General features: G+C 46.4%; 1 protein-coding gene across 1 annotated transcript in view; it reads right to left on the bottom strand.

Annotated features, from left to right (window-relative positions):
* The window catches only part of COL9A3 (collagen type IX alpha 3 chain), a gene marked incomplete at its 5' end in the record, with an annotated part of 33171 nt that extends 16458 nt beyond the window's left edge, over window positions 1–16713 (bottom strand). The window contains 14 exons of the mRNA XM_083873392.1: window positions 404–457; window positions 583–636; window positions 1051–1104; window positions 2380–2436; window positions 3934–3975; window positions 4680–4733; window positions 4905–4958; window positions 5455–5478; window positions 6072–6107; window positions 10081–10134; window positions 10390–10461; window positions 11061–11096; window positions 15424–15492; window positions 16648–16713. Coding sequence (XP_083729518.1) covers window positions 404–457; window positions 583–636; window positions 1051–1104; window positions 2380–2436; window positions 3934–3975; window positions 4680–4733; window positions 4905–4958; window positions 5455–5478; window positions 6072–6107; window positions 10081–10134; window positions 10390–10461; window positions 11061–11096; window positions 15424–15492; window positions 16648–16713 — 726 coding nt within the window. The remainder of the gene's footprint in view (window positions 1–403; window positions 458–582; window positions 637–1050; window positions 1105–2379; window positions 2437–3933; window positions 3976–4679; window positions 4734–4904; window positions 4959–5454; window positions 5479–6071; window positions 6108–10080; window positions 10135–10389; window positions 10462–11060; window positions 11097–15423; window positions 15493–16647) is intronic.
* Window positions 16714–18645: the final 1932 nt, after the last annotated feature.

Raw genomic sequence — 18645 nt, 5'->3', positions numbered from 1 at the left:
GTTCCTATTTTTTTGTTTGTTTGTTGGTTTGGGTTTTGGGTGGGTTTTTTGTTTGTTTGTTTTGTTGTTTGTTTGTTTTTGTGTGGTTTTTTTTTGTTTGGTTGGTTTTTTTGTTTGTTTGTTTTTTGGGGTTTTTTTTGTTTTTTTAAAGATTCTAGAACATTGTCAGTCTTACACTCTGACCCTGCCAGTCCCTTGGGGTGTGGATTCTCCTGGCTTGGAGAGGTTGCTCTGATGGAGGGGCTGCAGAGAGCAGCCCACACTTTGTGCCTTTACAAGTTTCCCAGTGGAATTCCTGGGAATTCCTTTACAAGAATCCCAGTAAGGACAAGTGCCACTGGCACCTCTCAAAAGACAAACTGGAGGTGGAGAGGAAAAGAAAAAATCAGAAGGTTTTTCTTACTCTGTCGCCAGCTGGACCCATTGGACCAGGGAGGCCTCTTAGTCCTCTTGGGCCCTAATTAAGAAAACAAATTAGTTCAAGCTCAGTCACAGTTTGTGTAACTGAGGTGACTGATGGCTCCACTGAGCCCCACAGTGCACAGGCCATGGGAAGGGTGGGAAGGGAGGATCTGGGGTTACCTGCAGCCCAACACCTCCGGGAGCTCCTGGGGGGCCAGGAGGGCCAGGATTACCCTGGGAGAGAAAAATCAATCAGAGAGCAGGAGGGACAGCAGGAGTCTGCAAACACAGACAGGAACATCCCTGTCTTATTTCTTCCTGAGCTCCCTCTCTCCCTCCTAGATTTCTCTTCACTGTGTTATAAACAATTTCTTCTATGTGCAAGAACATCCAGATCAGTCAGGAATTTGTCCAAGTGATTGATGCAGGGCTTTGACATCCCTGCATGGGAAAGGACAATTGTCAACTCAAACTGATCTTTACATGATGATCCTTGGAAAGATGAATTTTCTTGGTCCTACTGGAGGGTAGTGGAACCCAATGCACTTCAGCCAACAGCCTCATTCCTCCCCGTATCCTTGAAAAAAATCACTTATTTCTTTTTCAAGGTGTTTTTAAACCCCCCATTACTTTTAAGTTGAAATTTACCTTCTCTCCTTGTTTTCCTACTTCACCAGGCTCCCCTTTGTGACCAGTGTGTCCCTAGAAATAAGAGTTAGGATTATTTATGTCCCAGTAGAGTCTTATTTGAAAATTAAATTTGGTGAGACAGCTGTGGAACCTAAACCCCCACATCCCAAATGACTCCCAGGGAAAACAGTCTGTAGGTGTGCTGTGAATGGAGATCCCTCCTGGGGGAGGTTATCCAGGTATCAGTGTCAGAATTGATGTATTTCCAGGAAATACCCAGATTTGGTTTTCCAGGGTGACTTGCACTGGACTAAGCTCATGGTCTGGATGCAACTCTCAAATACAGATCAGGGACCAGAATTCACTTCCCATCACCCCAGAAAATGGGGATGAGTCACTCCTGAGAACCCCATTCTGCATTTTTACCTCCCTTTTTAAGTCATCTTTAATGTCGTCATCATCAAGCTTGCAAAGAAATCCATGTCCCACTGAAAGCTTTTATATGTGCTCTGATTCAATTTGTGTCTTGGCTCTTTTCCTGTGACTGTGGGAGAGACCCAGGCTAATTCCAGCCATGGCAGATGTTATTCCTCACCACAACAAAAGTCCTATGCACCATTTGCATCATAATTGGAGAGTTTCACAGTGTTTTCCATTCCATGAGCTGTGAGTTTTGAGCAGTTATGCCCTAAACGTTTTGTATTTGTGATGATATTTATGACTCAGTGCAGAGACCAAACAGAGCTGAGAAAGGTCACTTCAGGAGGAACTGAGAGCATTTCCCAGGAGTTCTCCCACTCACTGCCAACTTCTAAAAGAACTTGAGTCACTTTTGACTTTGTCTCACTGCTGGAGTCCATAACTGCAAAGACTTCATGTGAACCATAGAGGGGACAGAGGAGGAGATGTTCAACTCCTGAGGATTGAAACCATGAATTTATATACCAGAGCCCAGCAGCTAAACAGAATTCTGCCTGGTGCTACACTGGCTATAAAAAGAACAATTAAATTGTATTATATTAATGATGTAAGTTAGGTTTTGCAGTTTAAGGACTGGTGAGGTTTTTCCAGCTCTCAGGCCTGGAAAAGCAGCACCTGGTTCTTGATGCAGCCCTGAACTTCTGCTCCTGTTTATTCCTGTCCATCAGCTCTTCTTCACTGGGTTTGCAGGGGGTTTAATCTATGCTAAGGGTTAATTTCATTGGTAGGAATAAATGCAGATTCATGGCTGGTTTGGAAGGTGTGGAGCCTATATATAGGGACTGTGTATACAATTTAAAGCCAGGGGTTCATAGGGGTGTTTATTCTGGGAGACAAATCCTGGTGTTGCAGGTGATGGTTCCTTACCTTGAAGCCTGGCATTCCTGGGGGCCCTGGGGGACCTGGTGGGCACAGAGCTGGGCACTGCAGGGAACAGAGACACTTTGGATTAACAATCACAGCACATCCAGGGGGGCTGGCTTCATCCATTAGGTGAAATAGTCATGTGGGTTTTGGCTCTATGCCCACTAAATCTAAATGGCATCACAGCATCATGGATTGACCAACATTTCCTTATGGAATGGGGTCCTAGAGGTCCTGGTAACCCACAAAATAATGGTTTATGAATGGCCTGCTCCACTTTGAGCACTGACTGTGAGATTTTCTGAAAGCTGACAGTGCCCACAGTCCAAAACGCTGAAGAACCCAAGTTTCCCAGTGAAGTTGGATCAGTTTCTTTAAATCATTAGGGCCATATTTAATCTTCTGCATTAACTGACCCTTATTGATTTCCTTTACCCAACTCCTTAAGTGAAACAAGGACAGGCATCAGAGTTAATTGAAGGGCACCAATAGAAAACCAATACCTATAAGCTAAAATCTGCAGATATCCAGGGGTGGGAGAGCCCCTGGTGGGAACTCCAGCTTGAGTGGGAACAGATCAGAACATCCATGGAAATTTAATGAGGAAAAGGCCACACTCTTGAAACTTTACAAATAGCTCTTAATTTGCTTTGTTGGTGTTTTTCTTTTTATTTTTTTTTAATACATTTTCAGGCAGCTCCTCTATAGCCCAAAAATTTTAATTTTCTAGTATATTCCACAGAGTAACTTAAATTAAACATGCAGAAATAGCATCATTTTCTATTAACTCCCATGTGATGTGCCATAAGGCAGCCTAAACTGACTCGGAGCTTTTTTTGGGGCATGCCAATTAGAAAACCAGAGAAGCTGTCACAACAACAGCTGTGAAATCTGCAAATGTCACTTCCATCCTTCATGGACTTAACACTCCATTCCTTCCCCTGAAGGAAAGGGATCAAGGCTTTCTCCTAAGGAAGGAAACCTAAAGAAAGCATATGTCCATAGGAACCCAGTGCCACCATCCCTGGAAATACACACTGCTGCACACACTGCCTTTCCCTTTCCTGCTGCAAAGCAGGCCTGGAAGCATGAAAAACTGATGTCTTTTAGCAAATGCTGAAGTTGCACAGCACATGAAGAATGCATGAAAAATGTGCATTTTGGGAAGCAAAAATCAAGGACAAAATGAAAAAAAGCTCATCCCATTCACCTTAAAGCTCATCCCATTCCACCCCCTGCCATGGGCAGGGACGCCTTCCACTATCCCAGGCTGCTCCAAGCCCCATCCAACCTGGCCTTAGACGCTTCCAGGGATGGGGCAGCCACAGCTTCTCTGGGAAATCTGTTCCAGTGCACACCTGCCTCCTTGAAAAACCATTTCAGTCCAAGAAAACACAATCCCCATCCTTGTACATCCTGGTAAGGTGGTTAAACCCACACCTGCAGGTCTAAACAGTGCATGTTAAATGGTCTGACACTCCCCCAGCTGTGCCAGCCAAAAGTCACATCAGGGATCAAACCAAAGCATATTTTCATGCTACATGAAGAAAAACCTACCTGAAGGTCCCCACCGCCATCAGGGAGGGCTCCTGGCAGACCCTGCAATTCAGGGAATGGTGGATTTAAACACAAGACAAACACCAGGAGGGAACACAATTTCTAAGACAATTTTTGTAGACCCAGCTCAGCTGGATCAGCACAAGGCACAAATTCAGCCCCACAGCCTAAAGTGCTGCCCCTGAACCTGGAGTGTCACAAGCAGCACCAGCCCCCAAAACCAGACACATCAGGGGTGGGACCATCCCCTGGAGATGCCCAGCTGGGCTTGGGGAGAGACTGGGGCCTGAGGTGATGAAGGCAGCAATTACAGCTGTGCCTGGCTTCCCCCTGGCCTTGGGAAAAACCTCCCCACCCCACTATTCAACACTCTAGAGAGGCCACAGCACACTCAAAGCAGGGACCTAATTGAAAGCCTCACTTCTTGCTGGCCCTACAAGAACAGATCCTGATCCAAGCAAGCACAAAAACCTTCCCTGAGAGAACAACAAGCCCACTCCATGCCCTGTGTGCCATAAAGGTGGATTTCATTGTGTCCCTCCTCACACAGAGCACAAATAACAAACAGATCATCATCAAAACATCCAAGAGCAGCCAGGGAAAGGTCCCTGCTCTCCTCAGGGCAGAGTGTTTGTGCCCTGCTGAATGCTCATGGCAGTGGCAGCAGATTAAAAAGTGCAGCAAGAAGAAAATTCCAGGCTCTCCCCAGAAATCTTCTCACATCTGTTTGCAAGTCTCAAACTTACTGGAGGCCCAGGAGGTCCAGGAGGCCCTGGGAATCCTGGCAGACCAAAAGGTCCCTAAAAGGAGAGAAAAATAATAAGAATTCCCTTTCAATGTAAATGCAAAGGGATGTGAGGGATGGCTACCAAAATATCACTTCAGAGAGAGGTAAGAGATAAAAATTAAACTCATTCTTTGTGGCTGTGGCACATTCAGTAAATGAGGATTAAATGGCAGGAGAAACTCACAGAAGGGCCCCGAAATCCGTGTCCTCCTGGGAGTCCACTGGGTCCTGGAGGCCCCTGTTGAACAGAGAGAAGAGTTTTTACATCTGTGCTGACCTTGACACCCCAAAGCCCAGGGATACCCAGCAGCTGGGCTGTCCCCATTTCCCCAAATCCCCCTGAGGAGTTCTGTCCTGCACCAGACCTGCAGCTTCCCAAGGCATATCCTGCTTTTAATTCCACGTTCCCCTGGAATTCACTGTCAATCTGCATCCCCCAGGCACAGGGCAGCTCCCAGGGACCCCCAAACAAAAGCTGCCCCAGAACTGGTCACTCCCACTCTTTACAAGGCTGCTGTGCCTTGAATTTAGTCCAGAGCCACCTTCCCCAGGGTGGGGACAAGGATAAAAACCCCACAAGGACAATGATCTGCAGGACTCCACGTCCCTCTGCCTGGCACAGAAGAAGGACCTGAGGCCTGGGGTGGGTTTGCCAACACTCAGGGTATTCAATAAAATCAGAACCTTAATTTACAACTTTTTTTTTCAAAAAAAAAAGTATTCTTGTTACTTACTGGAGGTCCTGGTAGTCCTTTGCCCTGGAAACAACATTTGAAACAGTAAAAGATCACTCAGAAACTGAACAGACAGGAAGAAAACCTTGGAAATGCTGCTAATTGTGTTTTTTTTGTTCTAAGTTTCCTTATCACTCCCTTGCCCCTAATGATTATAATTTGCAATCAGAGCAGAGTCTTGATGAATCCTTTTGTTGCCTCTAATAATTTGTATTCCCTTTCCATCCCAATTACCTATGAGACTCTGTAAGAAAAGAGATGTGTGGTGACACAAGGGTGGGACATGGAGAGGAAGACAACACTCCAGTTTATCTATTTCTCCTTTTTCTTTTCCTTTTAATTTTGATTAGACATTAGATAATGTCTAATAATTGTGGTAGCATTTGATATGTCAGCCTGTACCTCAAACTGGTTTGCTTTTAGAGCACCTCAGAGAATAAAACCATGTCTGTGTTACCAGAACAGGTCACACATACATATTTAAACATTTCAAACAATATAATCACTCCTTCAGGCTTTGATCCTTTTGTTTGGGATACAAAGCTCCCCATCCTCTCTTGGTGATGGTTTTAATATTCCACACTTTGATCACATTTGCTGTTCTAGGAGGTACTTACAGCTGGTCCAGGTGGCCCAGCAGGTCCCAATGCACCCTATGGGAACAAAACAGGATAAAAATTAGCAGAGATAAAAGAGAAAACTCCATATGGGGGCTCACCAAGGCCTGCTCTCCTTGACACCAATCTTTGCTTGGAAACTCCAGCAGTGTCTTGCAGAAACAGGACACAACTGGAGATGCTCAGCTGAATTCTCACTGAATTTTGGCCTTATAGTCACAAATAAGGACAAAAAATTGTGGATAATTATTCTGAAAGTCCCTACTGGCCTCTAAATATCCTCCATGAATATCTAAACGTTCATAACTTGAATTCTATCTACTTGAAATATTCTCATTCATAATACATTCATATTATAGATCCAATGACTAAGCTTTCTAAAACTATTAACAAAATTTGGATTTGTTCTAGAGAATTTTATTAATTCATCCATTTTCCTTTCAAGCAAAGCCAAAGATTTGGCAGCTTCTGCTTCTTCACTTGCTTCATTGGCAAATCCCCCGTGTCTCCTTTTCCCAGTTTGCATTCCTACTCTCAGGCTTTGACTGGAGCTTGGTGAGCTCATGGCTCAGACTAGAATTAAGTCACTCTTGAAGCTGTGAAGTTCCTGCTTGACTGAAGATAACAGCACAGAGAGAAATCTCCTTCACCCGTTTGCTGCATTGCAAAGCTGCCAGTTGGTCAGCAGGCTGGAAAATTAATTATGGGTGATAATTCTGAAACAGAATTCCAGCATGGGTTGGGTTGGGTTGGAAGGGACCTTAAGGACCATCTCATTCCATCCCCCTGCCATGGGCAGGGAAACCTTCCAGGGACCAGGGACATCTCCTTGCACAGAGACAAAGCTTCCATGGCCTCTCCCCAGCCCAAACATCCCCAAAGTGCTGCACAGAAACATCTTGAGGATGATGTCCTGAGGTGGAATTAAACCCCTGGGACCAGGAGAACAAGGTGGATGGGCAGACCTGGAGAACATCCCAGCACACAGAGCCCCCACAGTGACCCCAGGAGTGACACCTGCCCTCCCCTCATGTTCTGTGGGCCAAAGGAGGTTAGAAATGTTTTCCCTTGTTAAGTTTAAGGAGAAACACACAGAGGATCCAAGGCCTTGTAAAGAGTGTTCTTGTGAGCAGAGGACTGTAATCCAACAAAACTCAGCTCATTCATTTCTCCTGCTGCAGGTTACTCTGCTCTGCCTCCAGTCACTTTTATCTTCAGGCTAAAAATTCCAACAGCTGCTGATGGCTGTAAGGGACAAGCTGGGATCTCCTGAAAGGAAAACATTGAATTCCTGGCACCTCCTGACTTGCACCCTAATTCTGAAAGCAGCTGCATCACCCCTTCCTGCTTTGTCCAACAGGTGAGAAAGTTAGCAGAGCACCCAAAAATGCCAAACATTGGCCCTTTACACCTAATTCTGATACCATGGAGGGTGTAAGGTGCAGAATGCAGCAGTGAACATTGCTGGTAAGGTAAGGGATCGTTAAATCCCTGAATGAGCTGATGCTACTGACTGCATTGAGGCAAAGGAGAGACTCTAATTTACATCTTAATTTTAATAACATTGTCTGATTCAACTCATTCTCCTGGTAACAATGTTCTTTCTCCATAATTTTTCATTTTGTAGCAATTTACTTTGTGAATAGACAACTATGGAACACAGAAAACACTTGATTATTACAACGTTCATAAATAGAAGTGAATAATTATGTTTTCCTTATTGCTGTCATTGGAAAGCAACAAACTTCAGAATGGCCTTTGAGAACTTTCCAATGAAGGACACCAGTATCCAGCATGGAGGGCAGGACACAGCTCAACCCCAGCTAAAAATAAAGAGGCTTTAAAACTGAAAAAACAAGTAGACTTGATCTAATCAGTCTTTAAGCAGAGGCGGGAGAAAAGGTAATGGATGCTGAGAGCAGCAAGAGACGTTTAAGATAAAAAATCCTTTTGGAAATGTTTGGCAATAAAGTGTTACTGAAAACTGGCTTCCATGAGCCCACCTCCCTGTGCTGCACAGCTTTGCTCTCAGACACTCCAGTTCAAAAAATGAGACTTATTTAGGAGAAATCAGAGTGTTAAGCACGAATTCAAAGCCACAGCAAAAGTAAACAACTTATTTCAGTGAGTCCTGCAAAACTGAAATATGTTCTAAAAACAGGGAGAAAGAAAGCAAGTCGGGCTAACAATGCTGCCCATTTGGAGTGCTAAAGCTTTTAGAGGTTTTCCCTTTTCCCAGGTTCTTATCAGACCAATTAAAACAATTTCCCAGATGGACCACTGACCTTGAAAAGCTCTCATAAACGAGGAGGGGTCCCAGGTCTGCCCCAGGCTGCCAGATTGAGTTACAGGATAAGGGAAAGCACAGCAAAGCCCAGCCTGCAGCCAGGGCAGCTCTGCCTGGGGGCTCCTGCCCAGCAGCCACAGAGGAAGTTCTGGTGCCCAGAAATTATCTGCTCAATTACCCTGCAAGGCAGGAGCTGTGTGCTGACGTGGGCATGGGCAAAGCACTGCCACCCAGCCCAAAACAGGGCACAGAGCTGCTCACAGCCTTCCACGGGTGGTCCTGAGCTTCCCTACTGTAAAAATCAGGGATCTGTTCCCAGGGCTGGACTCTTGCCACAGAATGTCTGAGAGTGGCCAGGATTTTGCAGGCCTGGATCTCTGGGGAGGAAAATGGGCACAGGGGACAGAAAAGGAGTGGGGTTTTGGGTGGTAGTGATGGACAGAGGCTTGGAGCTGTGACCAGGGTGTTTGGAGCTGTGACCAGGGTGTCTGGAGCTGTGACCAGGATATTTGGAGCTGTGACCAGGATATTTGGAGCTGTGACCAGGGTGTCTGGAGCTGTGACCAGGATATTTGGAGCTGTGACCAGGGTGTCTGGAGCTGTGACCAGGATATTTGGAGCTGTGACCAGGGTGTCTGGAGCTGTGACCAGGATATTTGGAGCTGTGACCAGGGTGTCTGGAGCTGTGACCAGGGTGTTTGGAGCTGTGACCAGGGTGTTTGGAGCTGTGACCAGGGTGTTTGGAGCTGTGACCAGGGTATTGGGAGCTGTGACCAGGGAATTTGGGTCCTGCCACTCAACTTCCCCAATGGCCACACAAACTTTGGTATCACATGGGAAAGGAAGAAGAACATATCACAAGTACTTGGCTGTACCACTCATCCCCCTAAATAACTCACAGATTTTTAGATTTGAGCAAGTCCTTGGGGCAACAAGTGGATTATTGAACAGGTTACAAAAATCCAGCCCATCACTGCAGCCCTGAGTCCAAGAGCCCAGCAAGCCAGCTGTAGACACAATCCTCATATTCCCATCTGGGAGACAGGATAACAGCCATGCTGGATCACAATCTGTGCTGAGTGGCTCATTAATGATTATTTCTTAATGTCACAGGGAGGCCTAAGAGTGGGAGATAACTGTGGATGATCTGAAGGACATCTGTATCATCCCTGGCAGTTGTTTCTCTGTCCCCTGTGGTGCCCCTCAGCAGAGCTGGGATATGCAGGAAGCAGAAAAAACTTATTTCTTGCTAGGCTGGCTGGGGAACACTATGGCAACTAATAATGCAACCATATGGACAGTTCCAGAAATAATAAAAGGCAAAAGTTCAAACAATTAATACACAGTAGCATTAATTATAAACAACAGAGATCTTCAAACTCAGACTGCAAATAAAGGCCAAAATAACTTAACTTAGATAAACTTCACAATTGAGTCTGTCGACTGCTTCAAGAAACTTTTTGGATACTTGAAATATCCCCAGTACAGCCACCACTGAGGCAACCCCAGCAGGTTCAGAGCCATGTGAAAGAAAAGTGGATTTCATGCCCTGCCTAATGAAAAGCCACCTGGGGCTGCCTTTCAAGGATCCAAGTATTCTGCAAGGGTTTACAGCAGAATCAACACTTGAATCTCACCAATTTAAGGCAGAATGTGACAATCATTCCTAAAATCAGTGACAATGACTATTCAAAGGGACTTAAGATCTAATGAGGTACTCACACGGTCTCCTGGAGGCCCATTTGGGCCAGGTGGGCCATCAGTTCCTGTTAAACCCTGTAAAAAAACCCAAAAGATCAAGAGAATGCCATCCTGTCAGCAACACAGCTCAAAATCGTTCTCATATTCCTCAATTCAGCCTAGAGTTGCTTCTCCTTCAACTTCCCCTGACATGCAAGACACAGATGCAGGTCCAGGACTCACAATCCTTCTCCAGCAGGCACAGAGAAGATTCATTGAGACAAATCATGAAAACATTCCTGCCTATGTGGAAGATTTAAAAGACCTAAGAGATAAAGACAAAATACTCACATCCACTCCAGGGAGGCCAGGCAATCCAGCTTCACCTGCAGCTCCAGGCTTCCCTGGTGAACCTTTTGGCCCCTACATGAGGTAAGCAGTCAATTATTATAACAAAACAACAGGAGAAGTGTGGCAAGGATGCAGGGATGGAATCTCATTTGGTGATGTGTTAACCTTACACCACACAACATGGGAGAATCCCATGAAAAAAGGTGAATCTTGCTGTGAATCCATATCCAAATCCTAAATTTCAGTGCTTTGGCTCATTCCCACCTGCTCACAAGCTGTTTTTTGGAGGGGGTGGGAAGTAAATGTCCAAAGCAAAGGGCTCTGGCACCTGGCACAGTTCTGAGCCCCCCGGGCAGGCTGAGGGGCTGAAGCAGAGTCAGAGCAGTGCCAAAAATAACCCCGTGATGTGGCCTGGTGCCAGGACACCTGTCCTTGTACGGGTGATGCACAAGCTGCATCTCACTTATTTCATTCATTAGTTTAACTTTCATTCTGTTTCACTGACAGCAATGAAGCAGCAGAAGGTGTTTGTCCCCTGGGCTGGTGCTGAGCATCCCCACTCCTGGGAATTGTGTGCCAGATGAAGGGGAAAGGGAGGCTGTGAGTGCCAGCTCGTGCCCTGGGTCCTCTCAAAAGGATGGGAAAGTCAGTGCCAAGGAGGAAATACTTACTGGTGGGCCTGGCAAACCAGGAGGGCCTGGCTCTCCCTGGAGGAAAGAGAATAAAATGTTAGTGCTGAACCTCTCTTTGTTGACTTTTTCCAGCAATGGTGTTCCCAACTGCACTCAAACCTCTCCTCGTGCCCACTCCAGGATTTACCTCATGAGCTGATGCTCTAAACTCTGCTACCCCCTAAGCAGGAGGAGCCTGGAGAGCCTTTCCCAACACCTACAGCAGCAGATTTGGGGAAATCCACATCCCCAGCCTCCCAGAGAGAACCAGTTCTCCTGAACAGTGCTCCCAGAACTTTAAACTTCTTCCAGAAATGGTTTTTATATTTTATAATAATTTTTTAATATATTTTTAAATGTTATAGAATTTATTTGCACTTGGCATTGGCTACAAGTGGGACAGAGGAGAAGCTGGATAGATGTCATGGCTTCCAAACATCTCCCTGATGAAACAGAGGGATACAGGGATAAACTCCAGTTTTCCAAGGCACAGTATGGAGCTGTGGCACTGCCAGGAGCTGGGGATTACCACAAAGTGAAGAATGAACAAACTGTCTCCAATGATTTTCTTCATATGACTAAACCTGGACAGGAAAAGCAAACAAGCACAGCCCCCAACTGATTTCCACCTAATCCAATTGCACAGTCTGGGTTAAACACAATTTTCATACAACATTTCAAAAGCAGTCTCTTTTTTTCTTTCTGTTCTAATAAAAAGAAACTTTTAAGAACAGCATTGAAGATGTTTGTGAGACAATATTTCATAAGTCTTTAATCACTTTTTCCAGCTCAGCCAGTTGTAAAGCCATTCATAAGTGTGTGTGTGGACTCCAGATAATAATTTGTATTTTATTGTTAGGGTCCAGAAGAAGCAAACATTTGTGAACAGCAGGAGCTTGACTGGAGCTTGGTTTCCAATTCTTCCCACAGAAAAAAACACTTTGTGTCCCAGTCCAGAGGGTACCCTGCCCTCCCGGCTGTAGGATAAGTGCAATGAATATTGTGAGAGGTATTGTGGGAGAGCAGAGGGGAAGGGACAAGTTGGTACCCTGGAAGAAGAAAATGTCTGTGGAAGAAGGGTGGATATTAACAGCAAGGCTGGAGATAACACCATCCCACCCTGGGCCTGGTAATGAGGAGCCAGGAGGCGTTTGCAGAGCTGTGGAATTTACAGCATGTTTCTATATTTGCTGGGAAGGCTGTGGGCAAATCTCTGCAGCCTGGAGCTGCTCAGGATTTATGTTCTGCACCTCTGACCGACCAGAGGGACCCTGAACAGAGGCATCTTTATGCCCTGACTTGCTGAAGCAACTCCTTCAGTATCCTTTGCCCACAGCTTTTCCATAAATAGTTATCACTATCATGGCTGGGGAAGGTTCTCTGCCAAGGAAATGAAAGGAGCAGTTCTTTTGAAATGAAAAGGCAGCTGGAAATGGCAGCAGGGGTGGTTTGCTGCCTCCTCCTGCACCTGGGATTGCCAGCCCCTTGCATATTTCCTTGCCTCTGTGGTGGGAATGTGCCCAGGGAGGTGACAGCACCAGCAGAGGCTGCTGGGCACCATCCTGAACCTTGATCCTGCCCTGGTGGAACCCTGCAGGACTCTGCAGGAGCACCAGAACTTCAGAGAGCTGAACCCAAAGCCCAATCAGTGCTTGTACCCCCAATGCCAGATCAGTGGGAATTAGGGCTGTCAGGACAAGGAAATGCTCTCCTGGTGCTGTGTGAAAGGGAAGGAAGTTTACTCTTAGCAAGTCAAGTCAGGAGACAGAAAGCAGTGGGGGAAAAAAAAAAAGCTTGATTTTTGAAAAGTGACAATTGCTTATTAGCAATTTAGGGAATTACATCCCCAGAAATAATTCACAGGAACTTGTCACTAATTCTTTCCATCACAACATGCTGTTTCTAGTCTTGGGAGAGAGATTTTCCTTGTTACTGAGTATGAAACAAGGAGCTTGTTAAAGGCTTTAATTATAAAATATTTCAGAGGGACTTAATGCCGCAGCTCCCCCTGAAAGGCAGGGATGAAAGCAGGACCTTCAAGAAATTGTGCTGATGGAGTTCATCCAAGCAGATATCCTGAATAATTCAGCTGCATGCTCTGCACCTCTCACTGCTCACAGCTGATGGTAAGAGACTTCTGAACACCTCAGCAGCACTCACCCAGCTCAAAGACATCCAGCACCACTTCCACACCACTTTCACCCAAAATCAACTGTCAAGATGACCTGGCTGGAGTGGCTTATAGAGTTCAGGAATATAGTGCAGAAAATTTTCAGTTGCAATTAAAAAAAAAAAATCTCAGCACCAAAAGAAAAATAAAATAATTATTTCACTCTGCAGTGGCATAATTGACACTGCCACTCATGATCCACATGGCCCTCCCCATGCAGCACTAGGAAAATGTAGAACAGTGCTGAATTTTATACGCCATCATTTTTCAGTGTGTACTGACAGAAAAAGAGCAGCTTGTGAGCAGGGAGCCTGTGACTCTGCTCAGCCACAGCCCAGCATCTCCTCCTGTGCAATTCCTGGAATGATTCAATGTCCTGTTGAAGAGCAGAAACCATCCTGAAGCCTGGCCCTGGACAGCCAGACCACCTCACCTGAACAGGGCACTGACATCCTCTATCCATATGAGGGATGGGTTTCAAGTCTGTTCAAATAAGGCATTATTTCTGTGTAGCCAGAACTCCAGACTGAGGTTGGGACTGCAGGACTTTGCACCTTAAACACTTTACTCAGCCATTTGATTTGTTAGAACTAAGTTCTTCACATTAATTAGATGTTATTTTGTTGATCCTGTCCCACAGGGAGCCTTCCAAAGCTTTTAGTTGTGGATAAAGGGGTGTAGGTCCACACGACTGACACATCCCCAGGCTCCTGTTTCCAAGAGCAATCAGAAGTGATGCTGGTGCTGTTCCAGATTTAAATATCCTGTAGAAAGCAGGAACTGAACAACTACAGGGTTTCTTTCCCATTTCCTCTCTGCAGAAGTTGAAACTTGAAGTCTGGAGGGCTTCATCCTTCCCAAACTCTTCTTTTTGCTTCCACAGAGAATCACAGCCAGCCTTTCCCAAGGTGTGCTGGCCACAGCCATGTCCTGCTGCAAATGGGAACCAGTGTCCTTTGCCCTCTTCTGAGGTGTCCCCTGGAGCCTTTTGTGACACCACAAAAAACAGTGGAGGCTGCTGAGGGGCCAGCTCTGCACATCTCACCCTACAAAACCAGAGGGAGATTCCCAGGGACACAAACTCCTTCAGCCAAAAGGACACTGGGAGGGAGCAGCTGGAAATCAATGAGGTTCTCTCTTCAGCCCAGCCTGGCTCAGGGAGCTGCAGGGAAAGCTCCCCACTGCAGGCACAAACCCTCCTTGTTCACCATCTACCAGGGAACTCATACATTTTTTTTTTTTTTACCTCCTTATCCAAAAGAAAATGACCTGCATGGAATGAATAGATTTTTTCAAGCTTGGTTAAGGGCCCAGTTCCAATAAATGTACTTCAGACGAGCCTTTAAAAAACCCCTGCACTATTCCATAAGCAGCTCAGAGAGACAAGGGCTGCCCAAACTGGAAATCAAAGCAGGAACCCAGAGTTGTGCATTTGATGTGGTCTTGCTGAAGGTCCATCTGATGCTGATTTTATCCACTGCCAATTACAGGGCACAATTCAGTCCTTATCCAACAGATGCATGGAAGCAATATTTTCAATTTCTATGGAAACAATTAAAAGTAACAGCACAAGAGTTTTCTCCTCCATTAAGTCCTGGGTTATGTAGCCTTCTCCCTCTGCAAGAGGTGTAAAGAGCTGCCTGCTGAAACAAAGGCTCTTCATTTTCTTTGCCTTTTGGGCCACCACAAACTCATGTCTGGTAACACAAGAGCCAGATCCTGACACATCATGTGCCAAAGTGAGGGAAAACCATGATGAAAATATTGAAATAAAACTAGTAAGACAAAAGCAGTGTCCAGTGCTGCATATTGGAGTCTCTTGTAGCCTCTCTAGAAATGGAGATGCTCTGAAGCATCACATAAATCTGTCTTTGAACAGCTGAACGTGCACTGACCCCATACACATCACAGCTCTGCACTCAACCTTGCCCCAAAAGAGAAATATTCTACTCTGCAAGCAGGGTCACAAACCCCTGAGCTCTCCCTGGGGACAGGGATTGATCCTGCAAAGAACCTGCTCAGCACCTGCACTCCCTGCTCAGACCCCTGCAGAAGGAGCTCTCTGGTGAGGACAGTGATTTTCCAGGTCCATTCCCCCGAAGGATGTCCAGAGGCTGAGGATGTGGAGAACAAGAGCAGCTTCTCTGCCCCGCTGGCTCTGCCCCTGCCCCACCCCTGCCCCGTGTCACTCACGTCAATGCCGTCCTTGCCAGAGGGTCCGGGGGGTCCTGGTGGTCCAGGAGGGCCTTGTGGTCCAATTCTCGGAAAGGACTGGGGGAAAGTGAGAGAAGTGAGAGACAAGAGCTTGTTTTTCCATCAGAAGGGACACATGGGTTAGATCAGAAATCAATGGCCAAATCCTACAGTTTAACCCTAAATCTGCACCCCCTGCCAGCCTGGATGGGCTCAGAGTTGCTCCAGAGCAGTTCAAGGCTCTTTGGAAAACCCTTTAGACTGAGCACATCCCCAGCTCCTCTAACTGGTGGCCCATACTGGGAATGCAAACTGGTCACTGGGCACCAAAGGGGTTTCGTTGTACAGGAAATTGTTCTGACTACAGGCACATTTTGGGTTGGGCAGAGGAGGAAATGCAAAGCCCGTGGAAAAGGTGCCAAGTGCTTGGTAGAAATAATTAATTTATAGCTCCAGTCTGATGTGGTGATGGCAAAGCCAAGCAGACTCCAATGAAGACAAGAAGAGAAAGGGAAAGTCTCCTCTCTGAGCAGATTGCCACTTGAAAATCTGGGATTTTGGAAAGGTCTGAAGCAGGAGGAAGGAAAAAAAGGTCCAATAAATGACTTCTGTATGGAGAGGGCTCTAGAGAGCAACTCACTGCAGCTTCAGGGAACAAAGGTTTCATTGTAGAAGCAGCTCTGCTCACAGCAGAGTTCTGAATTCCCAAGCCAGGCTGAAAAAATTCCCCACTAACAATGAAAAACTCACTGGGGAGTCACTTCCCCAGACAATAATATTAATACCAGACAGGGAAGTTTAATTCAGCTTCATGTCTCAAGTGAGCAAGGGTTAAATATGCTGTAAGTGTAAAATTTGAAAATTGATTGAGGGAACAAGTAAGAAATTCTGATTCAGATAACGACCCAGATCAGATAAGATCAGATCAGTTTCAGTGGAAATCTGTTATTTCATTGTAAAAGAAAACTGTTTCTCTTGCATCAACAGATCTTCCCTGTCATAATTGCAGTCCTGAATGGGAAAACAGCACTTCTGCAGAAACATAAAACTGCAGTTTTTACACCTACCCACACAGGTACAAACCCAGCACACATTTGTAATAAACTTTAGAATAATAACCTGCCCATTGCCATGTTCCACCCCACAGGTACAAATCACACAGACCCCACTTTTTTACCCTTACAGGTCTTTCCTCTAGCATGGGACAGAAATGAGGTTTCTCACCTGAGCCGATGCTGTGGCCAAGAGCTGACACAGGGACAGGAGCCCAAGGGCAGAGAATCCAGCCATGGTGCCCAGGCTCTGCCTCTCTCCCTTTCCTCTGGGGCGGCCAAACCCTTTCTCCTCCGGGGTCCAGCAGATCCCTCCTCCTCCTCCCGGGTCTCAGCTTACAGAGCAGAGACTCCTCGCCTCCAGATAAACCTGTGGCTCCAGCTGGAGCCAGGCGAGAGGGGCCGAGCTTGGAGGAGAGGAGGTGGGAGAAGGAGGGGGAGCAGCAGGCAGGCAGAGCAGAGCAGCTCATTCATGCCCTGCTGGGCAGCCCCAGCCTCCTGCTCCAGGAGCCGATGGAAGGGCTGGACTGGGAGAGGGACACAGGAGTAAAATTGGGATACTCCAGCTGCAAATACAAAGCTGCTCCTTGGGTCTCACCCAGGATATTTCCCAAAGCCTATCACCACCCCGGTGCTGGACAACTAAAAAGCAAGACAGGGTGAGTTTTTCAGTGCCTGAGGCCACCGAATTCCAGCAGGAAACCTGTAACAGTGCACGATCACTACAGAGAAATGCACTTACTGCTTAGTGAGGGGCTTTGTTACCTCTGGAGGTTGTTCACACCTGGTTTTGGGTATTTTTTTTTTAGGGTGATCAAAAGCACTGATTCTTTGAGAAGTGATGAATGCTGGTCAGAAAACAGACAACCACAGACAGATACAAGGAAGAAGGAAAAAGGAGGAACATTCTTAAAGCCACAAAGAAATATTTGAAATATTGGGAGGAAGGAAGAGGAGGACAGTTCCCTGCCTGGTGATCCCAAATGGCAATGGATTAATGAAGATGCATCTCCTGCAATGAGCCTCAGGATTCCCTTAATTGATTAAAGACAATTTCATCCAAAGCAGGGCTGGGAAGTGGAGAGGAACAGTGGCCAGATTTCCTCAGGCTGAAATGACACAGCTCATCTGGATAAGAACACAGGAGGAGAAGTAGAAAATCAAAGCTTAGGAACTGAAATATCTGATTTTTAGCTTGGCATTTTTACACCAGGAGGCTTGTACGAGCACAGAGTGTCTGCCCAGCTCCCCAGCAGCCAGCATTCCTAGAGCTTTGGCAGAAGGATAAAGGATTCAGATTTACCAAGTTCCCACTAGATTCTGAGGAACAGGCAGTTGGGGACAGAAAGGAAATGTGTGTCTCTAAGTCTTTGAATGGCTTCAGAGTAACTGGAATTCTTTATTAGACACCCCAAACCAAAGAGGGAGCTTTGCACAGCTTGTACCTCCTTTTCCCCACTGGAGCCAACTGATGGCAGGAGGGAAGGCAAAGCAGATCCAGATTCCTCAGCCTCAACTCGTGCAGAGCAAGGCATGGCTTGGGGGGCTGCAGCAGGCAGAACCTGCCCATGACCAGCACAGGAAAAGCCTAGGGAGTGTTCACCTTCAAATCCATCCCACAGATCAGAAGGACTCCCAGTAACCCTCTCATCCCACACCCACAGGCAGCACAGCTGAGGGGACACAATGACTTAGAGGAATTGTTATAATGACACCCTCCCCTGCTCTTGTGTCCTGAAGGAAAAAAAAAAAAAAAACAAACTGAACTGAAGCTCCCAGAGCCAGGCTGGGCACTGCCCTCCTGCCTGGAGCCCCAGGGGATGCTGAGTCCTGGTTTGCTCTGCACAGCACCACAACACCTGTGGGAGAAGAGCTGCAAAACAACACAAACCATTCTGAAGCATTCAGACACCCCATCCCTGGGAGTGTCCAGAGCCAGGCTGGATGGGGCTTTGAGCAGCCTGGCCCAGTGGAAGGTGTCCCTGCCCTTGGCAGGGAGGTTGGACCAAGATGAACTCTGAGGTCCCTTCCAACCCAAACCACTCTGTGATTTCCAAGCACATCATTAAACAAGCAGCATGGGGGGGTCTTTTCCCCAAAAACATTCACTGGGCACGTTCTAGAGGTGAAGAAAGACTGGGCATCACCTCCACAGGGAAGCAGCAGCAGG

The sequence above is a fragment of the Zosterops lateralis genome, assembly GCF_965231275.1.
Source record: "Zosterops lateralis genome assembly, chromosome: 16".
In the NCBI taxonomy this organism is placed as follows: Eukaryota; Metazoa; Chordata; class Aves; order Passeriformes; family Zosteropidae; genus Zosterops; species Zosterops lateralis.
Note: the sequence above shows the minus strand (reverse complement) of the source record. Positions and strands in the feature narration are given on the sequence as shown.